This window comes from Chlorocebus sabaeus, chromosome 11 (genome assembly GCF_047675955.1).
Source record: "Chlorocebus sabaeus isolate Y175 chromosome 11, mChlSab1.0.hap1, whole genome shotgun sequence".
NCBI classification, from domain to species: Eukaryota; Metazoa; Chordata; class Mammalia; order Primates; family Cercopithecidae; genus Chlorocebus; species Chlorocebus sabaeus.
In genome coordinates this window covers 61,567,397-61,586,842 of record NC_132914.1, presented here as the reverse complement: position 1 = coordinate 61,586,842, position 19,446 = coordinate 61,567,397, and the positions used below count along the sequence as shown (strand labels likewise).

Here is a 19,446-nt window from a genome sequence, read left to right as displayed (position 1 = left end):
GCCAAGAGGTAGAAATGGCCTAAATGTCCATGGGAAGATGAATGGATAAAGATATAGGTCAATACAATGGAATTCTATTCAAACTGTAAAAAGAAGGAAATCCTGACATATGTGACAGCATGGATGAACCTGGAGGACATTTTGCTAAGTGAAATAAGCCAGACACAGAAAGACAAATACTAGGTAAGTTCACTTATATGAGGTATCTAAAAGAATCCAATTCATAGAATCAAAGGGTGGAATGGTAGTTGCCAGAGGCTGGGGGAAGGGGAAAATGGGAAGTGACTAATAAGTGGGAATAAAGTTTCAGTCAAGCAAGGTGAACAAGCTCTAGAGATCTGCCATATAACACTGTACCTATGGTCAACACTAAGGTACTGCACATTTAAGTGTTCTTACCAAAATAAAATAAGAGAATATGGGAGAATTATTTATTACCTCAAGACACAGAAGGATTTCTTAAAGGAAATGCAAAGTAAAATAACCATGAAGGAAAAGATTGATAAATTTAACTACTTTAAAATTAAGATCTTCTGTTTAGCAAACGACATAATCAGCATTTGAAAAGCAAAGCTACAGAGCAGCTGCAGATATCTGCAAAGCATATACCCAAAAAAGGACCTGATGTGGACCCACAAAGAACTCTCACATATCAAATAGAAAAACAACTAAATACAAAACCAAGCGAAACCAAACAAAAAGAGCCCAGAAAACTCAGTAGAAAAATGTGCAAAAGACTTGATAGGAATTTTACAAAAGATAAATAAACACATTATCAACCATGTCTTTTATCTTCTGACACCTGGGGCCTTGCTGACCTTGGAGGGACAGTCCCTCTAGGGTTAGTAAACAACTCACCCACAAGCAAACTTTTCAAACACCAACGTGCCCATTGGAGCCAACACCCCACCACCTTGATGATCAGGCTCTCCCACTCCAGGCCACTGCTGCTCTATTCTCAGCACCCCAGGGCCAGGTACCAGACAACCTGGGACATCCCCCAATGCCCCAGAGCCTGCTGAAATTATTCCAACTAGCCCACCCTAAAGCTGCTTACCCTGCTTCACCCATTCCTTCCTGTGGAAAGCACACCAAGGTCTTCACTCTCCCTCTGCCTCCTGGTGCTTCCCTAGGTAGCCTCCCATGGCATGGCATGCCCCCTTCTCTAGGGAACTATAAGTAGCAACTGTCTTCATAAAAATGGTTTGACAGTATAGAGTAAAGCTGAAGACATGTTTACTCCTAGGCATACATTCTAGAGAAACTCCTGTACATTTTCAGTAGGAGACATGTTCAAAATGTTCATAACAGTGCATAGTAGCACTGTTCTTAATAGCAACAAGTAGCAAATACCTCACATTTTAATCAAGAACGGAATAGATACATACAATGGAATATTATACAGTGGGAAAATAAACAGTCAAACTAAAAGAAACTGCGCAGATGAACATCAAGAACATAATACTGAATAGAAAAATCTCATGAAAAATATATGCAGTATGATCCCACTTATAGAAGATTTAAGAAAATAGAAAAGGAAACAAGAAACTATTTAAAAACACAAACATAGTGGTTACTCCTGAGGGGGTAAGTCAAGCAGTCAGATCAGGGAAATGCAAAGGAAATAATATCTCTTTGTTCTTAAGCTTGGTGGTTGTTCCATTGGTTTTCATTGTAATGTTATTTTTTATTCCTTACACATATTTTATGAATTTTTTTATCTACTAGTTTTTGTTTGTTTTTTTTTGTTTGTTTTTGAGATGGGGTCTGTTCTGTTGTCCAGGCTGGAGGGCAGTGGCACTATCCTAGTTCACTGCAGTCTTGGACTCCTGGGCTCATGCGATCCTCCCACCTCACCCTCTTGAGTAGCTGGGACTACAGGTGCACATCACCACGCCCAGCTAATTTTTTGTATTTTTTTTAATAGAGGTGGGATCTCACTATGTTGCACAGGCTGGTGTTGAACTCCTGGGCTCAAGTGATCCTCCAACCTTGGCTTCCCAAAGTGCTGGGATTATTGGTGGGAGCCACTGTGCTTTGCCTCTAAAATTTTAATAGAAACAATGTTTACAATAGGGATATAAAGATAGGTTTTATAATAGCATAAGGGCAGAGCATACCATCTTCACTTGTGTGGGGCTCTGTACCAGCATCTTGGTCCACTTCCTCCAATGTACCGTGCTCACTGTATGGGCTGTCACTGTAGAATACAAATGGAAATTCATATGAAATTAAAATAGACAAAAATTTTTTGAGACAGGGTCTTGCACTGCTGCCTAGGCTGGAGTGCAGTGGTGTGATCTTGGCTCACTGAAACCTCTGCCTCCCAGGCTCAAGTGATCCTCCCACCTCAGCCTCCCAAGTAGCTGGGACAACAGGTGTATGCCACCACACCTGGCTAATTTTTAAATATTTTGTAAAGATGAGGGTCTCATTATTTTGTCTGGACTGGTCTCGAACTCCTGGGCTTAAGCGATCCTCCTGCCTTGGCCTCCCAAAGAGCTAGGATTACAGGCGTGAGCCACCACGCCCAGCCTGAGATAATTTTAATAATGAGTAATTGCTACTGTAACAAAAACTGTAAGACTCTGTAAGGGCAAAAGAGTAACTGGATAGTCTGTCAACGGAATCCTGGTGCCTCCATTGATTATGCTGTCCTATGGGAATATATATTAGATACACACATTCATCTTTGACTAGGTTATTTTACAACTCTATAAAGACAGAAGCTAACTTATAGAAAATGGATAGCATTATAAGTAATTCTTATCCACAGAAATACAAATTAGTTGAATTCTGGTAGAATATGATTATTGCCTTATGGATAGACCAGTTTTTACAAATTCATTTCGCTATTTATTTCTTTACTACATAAAAATTGGTGGTTCTTTGATGTCTCCTTTGAACTGGTTGTGGCATCTTTGCCATCTTTCTTGACACATGTCCATTGTATATCTGTAAGAGAATCATGATTTTATCCTCTTTTAAAACTTATCCCTTAACACTGTCACCAGCAATCCTCAAATGCATGCTGATAAATGGAATGCATGGGCCACAAATATAAACCTAATACTACTGTAAAAGCCCATCTACATTTCTGATGTTGGGGGACAAGTATAACTACTACACTGCTGACTTCCTGTTTAAAATGAGCAGTACCCATAGAAAACACTATGTTTAAAAAGATGGACACTGGCTGCAACACTGTCATAGGACTTTTACTCTGTTTGGAAAAAGTAGTGATCACAAAATGTCCTAGAATATAATACATCAAATAATATTGACCAGACATCTACAAACTTGCTCTTTTATAAAATGAACAAGACAGCAGAGCTTACTGACATAGTCCTAATATTTAAAAATGCTAACCAGGCTAGGCACAGTGGCTCATGCCTGTAATCCCAGCACTTCAGGAGGCCAAGGTGGGCAGATCACCTGAGGTCAGGAGTTTGAGACCAGCCTGGCCAACATGGTGAAACCCTGTCTCCACTAAAAATACAAAAATTAGCTGGGCATGGTGGCAGATGCTTGTAATCCCAGCTACTCGGGAGGTGAGGCAGGAGAACTGCTTGAACCCGGGAGGCAGAGGTTGCAGTGAGTTGAGATTGCGCCACAGCGCTCTAGCCTGGCAGCAGAGTGAAACTCTGTCTCCAAAAAAAAAATGCTAACCATACCTTTGGTACTGGCCTTAAAACAAATACAATGATGAAAATAAAATCATGTATCTCAGCAGGGTTGAGTTGCATTCATTTACCTTCCCAGAGCCAAGCTCAATCAGTATCTTGCCCATAGTAAGTACTCAAGTAAATATTTTGAATTGAACTTCATGTGTAAAGTTGGTGAATATGCTACAGAACTGGAATCTAGTATGTTTCGCTCTTAATTTAGAAAACAGTACTTCTGGAAATAGTCAACTCAGTTTTCTTAAAGCATATGACCATACTATGATCTAAGTAAAAAAAAAAAGTACTTTCAGTTATTTAATTATCAGCTACTCATTCCACTTCTACTTAATCTTTGGTAAGAAAATGGGAAAGAAAGTGTTGTGAGCAGGGTCCAGAAGGAGGGATTTAGACAAACCTATTTCCCGCTGCTCTTGAATCCCAGCTGCACAGGGCAGTTTCTGAGGTGGGCAGGGAGGCTGCTGAGTGAGGAGACTCACGTGTGCTTTGGAAGCTCACACACCTCACCTTGATTTACTAGTAATCATTGGAAGGCTCCTTGGCCTTTCTTAACTTACTTGGTAGAGTGGTTATGCTAAATGAAAGAGATCATGTGCACCAAGCAGCTGAGATGTAATAGGGGTTCAGGAAATTTAAGTTTCTTTGCTATTTTTAAATTGATATATAATAGTTGTACATATTTTAGGGGTACAGGCGATATTTTGATACCCATATACAATGTGTAACGATCAAATCTTGGTAATTGGGATATCCATCACCTCAAACATTTATTTTTTCTTCATGTGGGGAACCTTACAATTCTTCTGTTTTGAAATATATAATACATTATTGTTAGCTATAATTTTCCTACTGTACTACTGAATACTAAAGCTTATTCCTTCTAAATTTTTTTAGTTTTTTGAGACAGAGTCTTGCTCTGTCACCTACGCTGGAGTGCAGTGGCACGAACTTGGCTCACTGCAACCTCTGCCTCCCGTGTTCAAGTGATTCCCCTGACTTAGCCTCTGGAGTAGCTGGGACTATAGGCATGTACCATCACGCCTGGCTAATTTTTGTATTTTTAGTAGAGACGGGGTTTCACCATGTTGGCCAGGCTAGTCTCGAACTCCTGACCTCAAGTGATCTGCCTGCCTCAGCCTCCCAAAGTGCTGGGATTATAGGCATGAGCCACTGCGCCCAGCCTTTGTTTTTTCTTTTTTAGAGACAGGGTCTTGTTTTGTTGCTCAGGCTGGAATGCAGTGGTGTGATCAGAGCTCACTGCAGCCTTAAACTCCTGGGCTCAAATGATCTTCCAGCATCAGCTTCTCAAGTATCTGGGACTACAGGCACAAGCCACTGCACCCGTCTTATTCCTTCTACCTAACTGTATTTTTATAGCCCTTAACCAACTTCTCTTCATCCTTTCTATTCCCCTTCCCTTCCTAGCCTTTGGTAACCACCATTCTACTCTCTACTCTATGAGATCCACTCTTTTAGCTCCACGTATGAGTAAGAACATGTGATATTTGTCTTTCCTGCCTGGCTTATGTCACTTAACATAGTGACCTTCACTGCTAGGCATACATCCAAAAGAAAGGAAATCAGTATATTGAAGAGATATCTGCACTCCCATATTTATTGTAGCATTAGTCACAATAGCCAAGATGTGAAAACAACCTAAGTGTCTATCAACGAATGAACGGATTAAAGAAATTATGGTACATCTACACAATGGAATATTATTCAGCCATAAAAAAGAGTGAGATCCTCTCATTTGCAGCAACGTGGATGGAATGGGAGGCAATACTGCCATGCTAAAAATTTTATCTCAAAAATACATGAATATAATAAATTTTACTCAAAATGACCTAAAGGTCTAACTATAATGATAGTTAGAATTATATTCGTTAGTAAGATTGAAAATGAAAATAAGAATGAAAACACATTTGGTTGACAGGTCTCCTTTAAAATGAGAATTTAAAAACATTTTATATGAAACCCAAACCTCTGATTTAGACTGAAAAATAAAATGTCAATCTGTTATCTTTTCTTGATTTAATGTAATGATAAAAGTTAATATAGCTCTACATAACATCAGAACCCTTTTTCTCTATCAAAACCATGATAGGGTAGATTTATTTAAAAGATGAGAGTCCTTGCAGAAAAGAGAGGGATAAATACGAGTTTCTACGGGTCTTAGTATTCTAAAATTTATCTCAAGTGTTACTGCTTCTTCCTTTTAAGTTGGAAGCATTGGTGGCTTATAGGAAATTATCTCTTCTAATCAAATGGGTAGTTCCATAATTATTGGTGGGAGAGGAGGGCTAAAATTCTTAGACTTACCAATAGTCATCTCCAGCCATACATTTCTCATAAACAGGGCCGTCCAGCTCTTTAGCATCTGGGAAAATAGTCTCATGGTGGATGATGATGGTTTTGATAATTTCATTCACATGTGCTTGGCAAGACACTTGATCCTGTATTTCTGGGACAGGCATCAATGTTGGGCCAAAGCAAATGGCCAGGTTATAAGGGTCCATCATATTCTCATCGCTGTACTGTGATAGACTACAAAAGGAAACAAGAAAGGAGTTATAAAAGAACAAAGAGAAGAAAAGGGCATACATGTTTAATAAGAAGACACTTCAATACTTTAATAAGATACTTCAACTTTAAGTTGGCTCAGCAAACTCCAAAGAAAGTGAAATGACATATGACCTTAACAAAGTAGAAACTGACAGGGGATTCTAAGTCCTATTTGCTTAATTAAGTTGCATTTTTCAAAGTCAGGAGGGGGTTTAATATAATATTCACTACAGTGGAGACCAGGATCACGTAAACGAGTTTTATTTGCAAATTTGACAGTCAGGCTCTAAATGCTCCTCAAGTAAATTTGGGCTACACAGTAAGGATTTCCATAAAGCTTTATAGATGTCTTTAAAATTGTCTTCTCTCCATTCAAATATATCTCAGATTTTTAGTTTTCTCCTATAAATCTTGGGGAAAGCCTAGAAGAAAACAAAGAACCTTTTCTTTGTAACTACTGAAAGGAGCAAATAACTCCAGGCTTTATCATCTGCTTTTGGGTAAGACAATCAACGCTAGGTGACAACCAGTGTCACAGAAGCCATTATAAATACAAGAAAAGGGGAAAAGAATCCTCAATTCTCTTACTCTATGCAAGGCTTGCAAACTGTAGGGGAGATTTCCAGTTGTCTAGTACTAATTTCTACATTCTATTCAATGGGTATTTGTGAAATATTTTCACAGTGATTCAAAATAAGCCAGCTCTTTACTGCTATGCTCCCTGTTCTAGGGAGAGTTTAGATATGTTATCTTTCAGTGTATAGAATGTCACTCTTGAAAGGAAATGTAAAATCCAGGTGAACATATGACAAACGGAAGGAGAAAAAGGAGACTCAACTACCTTTGTGAGATGATGACAGACACAAAGAAACTGAGATACCACATGACATACTTTACCCATTTTTTTGGAAATAAGATAGTCTAGAAAGTAGAAAATACAAAAGCATAATTTCCACAGCTAACATATGTTTTTCCCTTCTGCCATTTCTCAAACACACAACATTTAAAAAAATTCACAATAACAGTAAATGATCATGTTACAGATCATCTTGAAAATGGAGATTCTGAATAAGAATAGCCTAATTTCCAAAAGACATACTTCAGCTCAGTGGAGACAGTCACAGTTAATCTTTCTGGGTCTTTAGTGCTGGCTTCCAAAAAAAACGTGATGTAAAAATGTTATTTCCAAGTTTTGATTCTGCAGTAAAATGATAGCTTATCTCTCTTTTCACAATCCCCATCCCAAGCATCCTGCCCTAGAGGCTGGGCCCTTGTGTCTGCATGAAGGCAGGTGCAACCAGCCAGAGGGCCTCTGGGTAGCACCACTGGAAGCAATGCCAGCAACACCCATGGTGCATTTGCCATTCTTCTGAGATGCATGAGGAGTTAGGTTCAGGTTTTGAGAACTTTCTTAATTAACAGACTGCTTTCCTAGTCCATTATGGATTATTAGTTCACAGAGGATTTTGTTCAGGTATGTCAGGAAGATTTGGTAGGAATGGTATGGAGGGGGCCAGCAGGAATGCAAGGTACTCCATCCTGGGGTATGGTGGTGGTGGGGCGGGGCGGGGCAGGCAAGCCTCTGGATTTTTAAAACTGCCTGAGTGACTGTGTTTCCTTAAAGGTAAAAATGTACAGCGTCTAGCCTAAACATAGTTTAAACCTATCTCTCTAGATACTGCTTATTTCTGGTGGTGATTAATGTACAAAGGGGTTGCTACTGTCATCTGTGAATGTTTTAGGCACCACAGGTCAGCAGTAGAGTTTCTTTCGTATGGTTCTCTGCCAGCATTTCCCTATTGTATGATACTTGGCTCCTGGGGTCAAGCTGAGTGGTTATGATTTCAGGACTAGTCAGCAGGATTGTAATAAGTCACCGTGGCTTTGGAGAACTCCAAATGTCCCATAAAATACCGAAAAGAAAATACCCGAATTTCAGGAAAGGAGAATCCATGCTAGCATGAGAAGGCATTTCCCCAAGTTTATTCAAGAAGTTGATGCCCCTGCATTTCTTTATTTCCAGCTGCTTAACTGAAATGCTGAATAGCAAGGGGATTCTTAGTAGGACGTGGGGAAGCTGTTCTTATAACGGAACCCATACAGCAGGAAGTAGCATAGCTGAAAATCAAGCTGCCGAAATTAAAAGAATAAAGTTCTTTGAAAATTATGTAGTAATTTAAAAGATTTGTTACTTTGTTTAAGAGAACATTTTGAGGTATTTTCTTCTTGATAAGGTCTCATTACAGTGAATTTGCAGAAATTCTTTTTTGGATCTGTGTACAGCTCCCATCTATGATTTTCTTCCATCCCCGACTACAATATTAAAAAGTCACAGAAATTTTCCGCAACGAACAGCCAGTTTCCATCATTTTGACAAAAACATTCATGACAGTTTTGGATGGAAGTTGGAAAAACACTTTTCACTGAAAAGTGGTTTTTTTTTTTTTTTTAAAGTAATATTTAAATATCTTTGCATTTGTGGCTACAGTTTCTACATCCAGGGTAGGGCTTTCATCTATCAATGACGTTGATCTGCTAAGGAAAAATGTACCTTCAGTCTATATTCAATCATTTTTCTCTTTGACGCTGCTGATAAATGGAACCCAATGTACATTTTGCAGGATCCAAGAACAAAGACAGAATTCAGATGGGCCTTTTGTCAGAGCATTCAGGTACTTACTGATTGAGGAAGGCAAAGAGGTACCTCATCACTATAAGGACCGACCTGGGCAAAGTCAGGAGGAGTTTGCGGATGTGAAGCGCCCTCTCATAGAGATTATCTATTCCTACAGACGGAAGATGACATGGTGAGAGTCCTTTCACTCCCCACATTTAAAACAGAACATTGCAGTACATGGATTACCGGTACACATCTGAATACAAGCAACAACTTGCTCTTGTGTGAGATGCAATTGTAACCAAAACAGTGAATAAATGATCGGCTTGAGTATACCACCATTCCAGAGGGCTTCTCCTCTGACCCTCACTGTTTTCTCTGACTTTCATGGACTTGGCTTTGAGTAGTTTAGAGTCTTCTAGATTTAAAAACCATTTTTTTCCTTTGCTGCTAATTCTAAATTTTGTATCTGATATGATTTCAACTTCTTCTTGATGCACACTAACCAAAGTAGCCTTCTGGGGTAAGGCACCCCTTCCCCAACTGTTATGCGTTAATTCATCATATATTTGTCTATGACTATGATCCAGGCAATGTGCCAGGTTTAGAATCTCTCCTGTCTCAAAATTACCATTGCATTTTACTTATATGGCTTTTCACCTTGTATTATATTATACCATCAATATTAGGACGGCCTACTAGGTTTCAAGCACTAGGAATACATTAGCAATACAATTCCTGTCTTCATATGATGTATGCCCTTATGTTTACAGCTATTTATTTCCTTATCTCATCCTCCCTGTGGGATTGTGAGCTCCCCCAAGAGAGGATTACCTGAGACTAGTGTTATGCTACCTTTTCGCCGGGAATACAAACTGTCCGAAGTGTCTCAGTACTAAAGTGCTTATCAACATCAGCAAAAAGGTTACCACTACAATGCATTATTGGTATAATTCTCTATATATTTAAGAACACATTTTCACATTTGTTGTCTAAGTTAAAGGGAATAACAAACTTTGCAGTAGGCAGAGCACACACTGTCATCCCCATTTATCAGATTAGGAAAATGAGAACTGGGCTAGTGGCATACCCAAGGTCAGCAGGCTAGAAGGGGGAGAGCTGGGGCCACAACGTATGTGTCCTGTTTCATAAGTCTGGTTTCATAAGTCTGTTTCATAAGTTTGTGTCCTGTTTCCTAAGTCTGGTTGCCTTTCTTCGATCCCAAGACTACAACTTTGTAGAGTTGTACCTTTACAAAGTACAACTTTGAAGATACCCAGTAAGTATATATTTAAGAAAATATTTCCAAAAAAGTAGTATGTTTGAAAACATTTATGAAGCTTTCCATACTTTGTATCACCATACTGTTCTTAATTGCTCTTGAGATATTCATGAAAATACCTGAAAATTCTCAGTCCATAGCCTCTGACACCATAGTCAACTCATTCTCCTTATTATTATTGTTGTTTTTTAAACCTTCTTCCACCCACAAATGTGGATAACTCTCCAAGATTTCTACCTGGTCCTCCTCAATGGCAACCTCATCCAGTTGCAAGGTTACAAACATCACTTCTAAGATGGTATCTTTGCTTCATTTTTCTCCCTTGAATGGAAAACAAGTCCTGTAGTTTCTAGTTCTAGATATCTCACTGCTAATTTTCTAATTGAAGTCTTGATTATTTCTAAATTAGACTATCAAAATACTCTCCTAACTCAGTTTCCCTTTCCAATTCCTCTTGTATCAGTGGCTCTCAACCTTGACTTGGATTCACTTGGCGAGATTAAAAATGCTGACGCCTGAGATTCTTTTATGCAGCCAGGGTTGAGAACCACCATCTTAATTACTCTTGCCAAGCTCATTTCCCTGGAATCTTGAGTGCTGACCCTAGCTGTTTTCCACTTATTATCAAACTGGGCATTTTATTTTCCCTTCTGCATAGCTGAAAAGGTGTGAAAAATCTATTAGCAATATATTCTTGATTAACCAAGAATGAGTTGACAAAACAAGCAGTAATATATCAGGATTCCTGGGAAAAAAACACTTCCATTCCCACCTTTAAGTATGCCAAAGTTGGAACCGTAGCTCTGTCATCATTCAGCAAATGCAATTTCAGAAACTCTTGAACCAGAATGTAAGTAAAACATTATCATGCAATTAACATTCTCATTCTTTCATTTTTATTCTTTCACCATAAACCTATAATTTATAATAGTGTGATCTTAGTAATACTGAATTGGATATATTACATTTTGCCTTTTTTATTTGTAAAATATTTCAGAATGGAAAAACTATAACACTATGAACAAGGCAGATTAGGGTTACATCTATTGCATACAAGCACTTTAACATACTTCCCAGGCAGTGGTCTCAATTTTTGTTTTCCCTGAAAAGAGGGAATAAGATGCTTAAAAAAGAAGTTATTCAACAGGTGTATAAATTCTCTCAGACCACAATAACTCAATAATTAAGTTATCAACATTTCCACCTAATTCAGTCCTAGTAGGATCAAGACATGTCCCAGAGTAAGCTGTTTATCTCCATGACAACTTCAAGTGATATGTGCAAAACCACACTGTACAGAGAGGGAAGATGAAATGCCTACAGATGAAGTAATTTGAAAGTCATTGAGAATTTACTGGGGGGAATTTTGTACCTTTAAATACTATTTCAACACAGCTGCATTATTATCGCATATCAGAAATTAACTGGTTGAATGTTTATTACCTAAAATAGCTGATTTTATAAAAAGTGTAATGTTGTTGCTACTTTAAGGAAGACAAAGATGATTTAGCATACCTGTATCTAGAAAGCCTATCTCTAAAAATGAAAAAGAAAAAACCCTTCAAAAGCGAAATTATACATATTATGATTTATTCTTAAGACAGCAACAAAACTTCTCCCACTGTTTATTGAGGATCTTGGGTGTTTCAGAAGTGAAGTTTCCTCATTCTCCAAGCAAATCCTCATTTTAAAGTTAAGGTCGAGGTTAAGGTGAGAAAATTGCTTGAGCCCAGGAGTTTGAGGCTCCAGCGAGCTATGATCACACCACTACACTCTAGTCTGGGCAACAGAGCACTACATCATCTCTAAAAAAATTAATAATCATAAAATTAAGGTCAACTATCAGGGACAGGATTTTTGTAGCTTAACGCTAGTTTTGAAGGTCCAGAGTTAAAAACAAAAGGAAAGGAAAGTATGTAAAAAGAACCACTCTTACTATATTATTCATCTTTAATATTTGTCAAATTCCATAGATGGCCAGTCACTCTGGAAGCTACATTCTCTATAACTACAGGACATAGGCATTACTTCCAAGAGGTTTTGTTGTTGTTGTTGTTGTTTTTGAGACACAGTCTCACTCTGTCATCCAGGCTGGAGTGCAGTGGGGCGATCTCGGCTCACTGCAACCTCCGCCTCCCAGGTCCAGGTGATTCTGAGGCCTCAGACTCCCAGGTAGCTGGGATTAGGAGCACCCACCACCATGCCTAATTTTTGTATTTTTAGTAAAGAGGGGATTTTGCCAAATTGTCCAAGTTGGTCTCGAACTCCTGGCCTCAAGTGATCTGCCCACCTTGGCCTCCCGAAGTGCTGGGATTACAGGTATGAGCCACCATGCCCGGCCCCAAGATGTTTAATCTTAATTCAAAATCTCTTGTTTCTGTCTCTTGGTTCTAAACTTAGTCCCCTCTACCTCTTAAAGGCAGTTCTAAAATTTTATTTAACAAGAATTGAGGGAACAAATATTTGTACACCAGTTTCAGAGTAGCATTATTCATAATAACCAAAAGGCAGAGACAACCTAAATGTTCATTGACAGATGAATGGACACACAAAATGTGGTATGCACACACAATGGAGCATTATTCAGCCTTACAAAGAAACGAATTTCTGACACACGCTACAACATGCATGAGTCTGGAGGACACTATGCTAACTGAAGCTAGTCACCAAAAGAACAAACATTATATGATTCCACTTACGTTAGGTACCCAGAATAGGCAAACGCATAGAGACAGAAAGTAGAAGAGATAAAGCCAGGGCCTGGGGCAGAAGTGCAGAAGGATGGGGAGTTATTGTCTGATGAGCACCGAGTTTCTGTTTGGGAAGATGAAAAAGTTCTAGAAATGGATAGTGGTGATAATTGTGAACGTACTTAATGCCAACAAACTGTACACTTAAAAATTGTTAACATGGTAAATTTCATTTTATATATATATATGGTTTTATATATATATATGGTTTTATATATATATTACCACAACAAAAGAATGAGGGGGTCTGTGGGATGCAAATGAAAGATTTCAGGGGAAAAGCAACAAGGACATAAGTGACACCAAAAAGACTAGATAAAGTTATGTGAGGCAGATGTACATTCTCTATAACTACAGAAACATAAATCAAAGCAAAACAGAACTGCTGGCATTCCTGAAGCAGTAGCAAATCTATTCGTTTTGAAGGCTTCCAACCGTGATGGCTGCGAGCAGGACTCCCAATTCTACCTGGCTGGCTGCTCAACAGGCGCACGATGTGCCTCCGACGGGAGCTTTGCTCTGGTACAAATGACTCATTTACTCTTGAGTCCAGTTAGCGGGCAAAATTTATGGTTGCTGCTGACACTCTGATGAATGTGCATTCCTAGCTGGCTCTGAGTGTGGCAATTCATGGTCTTTCACAATTTCATGCTGGAGGGAAAGATGGGTCTTTTCTTCCCCTCAGAAAAGTTGTGAGTGAGGAAAATCAGTATTTCATTTGGACTTCTTGTAAGCTGGGCTTTGTTTTCCACAATTCAAAGTCTCATGTAATTAGGTAAAAGTGGCATTCATCCAACCTTGATCACATGCTCAAAGCTCCCTGGGTTAATTTATGTTCTTTTCCCAGCAAGGCAAGATTCTCATGTTAGAGTCCCAACTTCCCAGCAGGCAGCTCAGACAGCTCCATGTAAATACATGTGAAAAATTTACCATAAAACACAAGTTACTTCAGCAAATGGCAAAAAGTTCAAATGGTCATCACTCTGAAAATACCGGTTCTTCTGTGGGCTATTTGTAGAAGTATTGGTTTGCCAGAAAACAAATAATAAATCACAAGATGCAAATTTCTCCTTCAGTATGAAGGCAGGGAAGGAAATTCCTCGGTGGTCACATTTAGAAACTGTTTATTTAACAGTGGGTACACACGTGCTTGTGAGTTCCACAGCCTAACAGCTGGCATTCAAGATGAATGTACCAGTTTCAGGACATTTTTAGGTTCACACTAACAATGTCAAGGTGTTCATCAAACCTTTGTATATAATTGTTTAATAGACTGACTTCTGTGAATTAAACCATCGATGCCTCTCCTAAATAACAGTACTATAGAAATACATATATAGATGTTTCCTGTTCTGCTGAATTAACATATTGAGGTTAGGAAAGAAACTGAGTCTTAGCCTAGAGAGCTTTACCTACTCAGTTCAGATAGTCAGCCTATTAAATATTTTTAAGGATAAAGGAAAAATGAAGAACATTATTATAAGGCATCAAACAGAAATTTAGAATTCAGAGAGAAAACCACCATGTAGGTCCATAAAGCTGAAAGAAATTCTTATAGCGAAAACATATATTAGAGCACCAGAAAAAGAGTTCAAAAATGTTTTTCATGAAATAATCAGAAAAGGCAAATAAATTTAGGTACTAAGAAGCTCATCATAGTATTTTGGCATAATTGCAAAATCACTGGAAACAATCTAAATGTCTAAACTAGGGGATTTGTTACATAAAATAGAAATCATTATAGGGTCACTAAAAGCTATATTTTGAAAATAATATTATTGAGTTTTAAAAAAGTGGTTTATGAAGAGCCAGTGTGGTGTGACATAATTTTTTACAACAGCTTGGCTGGGCACAGTGGCTCACGCCTTAATCCCAGCACTTTGGGAGGGTGAGGCAGGTGTATTGCTTGAGTCCAGGAGTTCAAGACCAGCCTGAGCAATGTGGTGAAACCCCATCTCTACCAAAAAAATACAAAAATTAGCTGGGTGTGGTGGTGCCCGCCTGTGGTCCCAGTTACTTGGGAGGCTGAGGGGGGAGGATCACTTTAGCCTGGGAGGCAGAGGTTGCAGTGAGCTGTGATCATGCCACTGCAATCCAGCCTGGACAACAAGAGTGAGAGCCTGTCTCAAAAGCAATTTTTTTTTACAACACCTTCATTGAGATATAATTAATATACGATATAATTTACCCATTTGCAGTTTACCAATGATTTTTAGTACATTTAGAGTTGTGCAAGATCACCTCAATCATTTTAGAATATTTTCATCACTTCAAAAACAAACCTCTTATCCATTAGTGGTCACTTGGTACAATATAATTTTTATGAAAAGTACATAGGAGTGGTGTACCCACAAAATGGATTATTATTTTGCAATCAAAAAGAATGAAGTACTGATACCTACTATAACATGGATGATCCTTGAAAACATTACGCTAAGTGAAAGCCAATCACAAAGGACAACATACTGTCTAATTCTATTCATATGAAACGGCCAGAACAGGCAAATCTATAGAAACAGAAAGTAGATTAGTGATTGCCTAGAGCTGGGGGTGGTGGTGGTTATGAGTAAATGGGGAGTAATTGCCAATGTTTGCTAACTGGGGTTTCTTTTGGGGGTAATAAAAATGTACTACAATTGATTGTGGTGATGGTTGCACAATTCTGTGACTATACTAAAAACCACTGGCCCGTACTCTTTAATGGATGAATTGTAGAGTATGAGAATTATAAATCAATCAAGCTGTTTTACAAAGTACATAAGTATTGTAGAAAAACTCTGGAAAGATACTGAAAACGTTATCACTATCCCTGTGTACAGAAATTATAATTCGTTCTTAGTTTATAATTTTTCTACAGTGATAACGTGTTAATTGCATAACATTAGGTTGGTGCAAAAGTAATCGTGATTTTTGCCACTGAAAGTAATGGCAAAAGCCACAATAACTTTTGCACCAACCTAATAAATAATTTAAAAAGTACTGACTACTCATTTGATGATTTAAGGAATTATTGTTTGTTTTAAGGGTATGATAATGGTATTGTAGTTATGTTGTATATTAACATGAAACATAATATTTGTTGTTGTTTGTTGTACACAAAATGTGTACATGCCAGTGGTTCTCTTTGGGTAGTGGAATTATGGAATTTTGGTAGACAATATTTTGTTTTATGTGCTTTTGTGCATTTTTCAGGTACTCTACAATGACTTCATGTTGGTTTTGTGATAGGAAAAAAAATTCTCCCTTAAGAAACCATTTCCTCATATCCAAGTAGTCATCTAAATAATAACACCTAATGCAAAATGAAGTGAAAATGTTTCATCTGGGCTCACAGCCTTAAGGCAGTCAGGAAAAAAACATGAATTACTTGAGTGGCTTTTCTAGGGCAAGTCACTTGAACTTATGCCCTAGGAAATCTCAGAGCCATGATACAGGGATATTCTAGAAGCTGCCCAGACTTTGTGGGTATGACCTGGAGCACTGACAAAACCACTCACAAAGTGGATGGTTAAAACAAAACAAAACAAAACAAAATAACTCTTGGGTGAGAAACTGAGAAACTACCAAGTTTGTCACTTCAAATTTATGTTGTGTTTGGTTTTACCATGTCTTCATCCAGATAACTAATCTTTAAAAAGAAATGTACAATAAATTGGGGAAAAAATAGTGCATTTTTTTTTTTTTTTAAAAAAGGCCAAGATAAATTTCCTTTGACTACATGTATTTGTAAGCTTCCAAAGAACGTGGTCACTCAGGGTCATAAGGCATAAACATGGCTGGATAATTACTCAACACACACACACACACACACACACACACACACACACACCCTTTCCCCAAACAATCCAAAAATAGGTAAGCGAAAAGTAGTGGGTGCTCCAGAGACTCATGCGAACTCTTAGAAAAGATGAAAAGGGAAGATTTTTCTATACAGAATAACTGTCATGTGAAATTACTTTAATAGGGAAAATCAAACCCAATTACAGCAATGCTTACAAGATGACAAGAGTAAAAACAATCTATCAAACAGATCTCTCTTTCCTGTAAAATTTCAAAATCTTTGTTTCTATCGTATATTAACTTAGCCTGCATTTATTTGTAAATATCTTACCTTTCCTGCTATATTTTAAGCCTCTTAAATGAAAGAATCAAGTCTCTGAATCCCTAGAAAGTTTTATACATTGTAGGCAATTAATCAACTTGGTTCAAATCGTCAAAAGTCTGCAATATTGATAAGGGGATACAAAGATAAAAGATGTACTATGCTATTCAAATAATTTATTGAAAATCCAGGGAAAATGCAGGAAAATCCAGGAAAAATGTATTATGGTCACATTGGTAAGAAAAAATGCTTGCTTATAGATAATAACATCCAAGAATCCTCTCCTTCTTAAGAGGTTAAATGTTGGAGGAAAAGGGGTTGTTATATAAAGAGGTTGTTAGTGTCAATATGTATATTTTTGAAAAACCTGCCATTCTGTAAAACTGTGCACTAAAAGTAACAGGACTTATGGGGAAAAATAGGGTTAGGGCAGACTACTCAACATTTATGAAACTTTGTAACTAGAGCACTAATGAAAACATTAACAATCCTATTAAAATCCAAGGATTATGAATCCATTGATTTTGATTAATCCATTGTTTTAATACAGGAGGGAATGTCATTGTAGCTTCTTCATTTCCACTTGAGCACTGCAGGCACCGCCTATATGAAAGTTATCTCCATAGATTTTTTTCCTTATAGTTTACATATTTGCTAAATATGACTCTAATTGTGAGAAAACTTGACATGGATTGTTACAAAGCATTTAATGTGCTGGGAAAAATCATGCTGGAACCAATGTAACTTGAGGATAACACTAATATTTCTAAATTCATGTGAGTTAATTATGCCAAAGAAACACATATTTAGCAGAACAGACAGATTGCTAAGTAGCTAACACAGGTACTGGTATATGTGACCAGAGTTTATAGTCCGAGTAATTGTAATAGTAGTAATGATGACAGCTTGCAACACTTACTGAGGGTTACTATGTGCCAGGCATGATGTTAAACCCTGAACATGGACTATCTCATTTATTCTTCACATAGACTCTATGAAGTAGATGAAGACACAGCTATTTAATAAGATTAAGTATTAATCTTTGCTCAAGTTTATACAAAGTTGGAAAGTGGTAAAGCTAGGATTTGAACCTAGATCTTTCTGACTCTATGGCCTCAGTTATTAAAAACCACTATGAAATGTTATTTTTCATCTAATAAAAGTGTGAAATGATTCTATAATGGTAACTGACAATGTGGCCCAATGCTCTTTATCCAACTGGTACATGTACACGTTACAGCTGACATGATGTATGGACCTAGAAAACCACTAAGCATTGTACAGCACTTGTTATTTTTCCAGACTTAAGCTTTTTGGCTAGGATGTGAGGGAAATCTTTGGACATGGCCAAAGGAGAATTCCAGAAGTGAGACACCTCCTTTTCATTTCTTTCCAGCTGGGTCAGAGGTTCGTTGTGATGACTCAGGCTACGCAAGGGCTGTGGAATGGACGTGCAGCTGTACTTCTAAATTCCAATGGGACATCCGACTGGGGAGGATTATGACCGGGAAATTCATTCCCAACTGGAGCCAGGACTCTACGCACCAATGCGAGACAAAGAACTTGTGGTGGAATCTTGACTTTTCAATTCATTTCATCTATAAATTCTATTTAACTTAACATGCTCCAGGAATTAACTAATTCCTAACATTTGGGACTGGCCAAATGTTAGGGCTGCAAAACTGAGTAATCCATAAATCCATAGGCCTGTGGAGCTAATTGTGGGCACTTCATTGAGCATATTCTGTGCCAGGCACTCTTCTTGGCATTTTACACGTATTAACTCACTAAATTCTCACAACCCTATGATGTAAGGATTAACGTTCTCCCTATTTTATAGGTGAGGAAACTGAGATGCAGAGAGCTTAAGAAACCTGCCTAAGGTCGCACAGCTGATGAGTGTGTGGCAGAGCTAGGATTTGAACTAGGCTCTTTGAATCCAGAGTCTCCATTCTTAACCTACTGCCTAAACTCCTTCTCTAGCAGTAGGAGACAGAGGGGTTAAACAAATTATAATGTGGGGAGATCAGAAAAATTCTAGACATACGTACCCAATAGAATTCTGGGAGAGGAGAAAGTGATTAATCCTGGTTGGAGTGGTGGGGAGGACAGAGTTGTGGGAGGAGTGCCAATTTGGCAAAGCCTTCACAGCAGATGTTGAATGGTTATCAGGGACAGCTGAGGAAACAGCATAGGCAAGTGGATGGAGGTGGGAAATAGCCTGGCATGTGTACAGTCTGCTACTGCTGAAATATACAGTAAATATGGTAGGGTAGCAGGGGAGGACTGTGTAGCAGTAGAAAATATCAGAGAGAGGAAGAATTCAATTCTATGAATTGGCCATGCCATGGAGTTTGCTTTTTCTTTTTTTTTTGAGACAGTCTTACTCTGTCACTCAGGCTGGAGTGCAGTGGCACGATCTCGGCTCACTGCAACCTCCGCCTACC

General features: G+C 38.2%; 1 protein-coding gene across 3 annotated transcripts in view; it reads right to left on the bottom strand.

Moving 5' to 3' along the window:
• SRGAP1 (SLIT-ROBO Rho GTPase activating protein 1) overlaps nucleotides 1-19,446 on the bottom strand; it is a 308,188-nt gene that overhangs the window by 27,928 nt on the left and 260,814 nt on the right. For 2 of the 3 annotated variants that reach the window (XM_008003891.3, XM_008003892.3), the window contains exons 16-18: nucleotides 8,929-9,034; nucleotides 6,006-6,230; nucleotides 2,121-2,200 (exon numbers count right to left, since the gene is read on the bottom strand). In XM_008003891.3, coding sequence (XP_008002082.1) covers nucleotides 2,121-2,200; nucleotides 6,006-6,230; nucleotides 8,929-9,034 — 411 coding nt within the window. Of the gene's footprint in view, nucleotides 1-2,120; nucleotides 2,201-6,005; nucleotides 6,231-8,928; nucleotides 9,035-15,925; nucleotides 18,537-19,446 lie in introns of those variants that run through there. The other variant, XM_073020911.1, reaches the window with a different exon arrangement.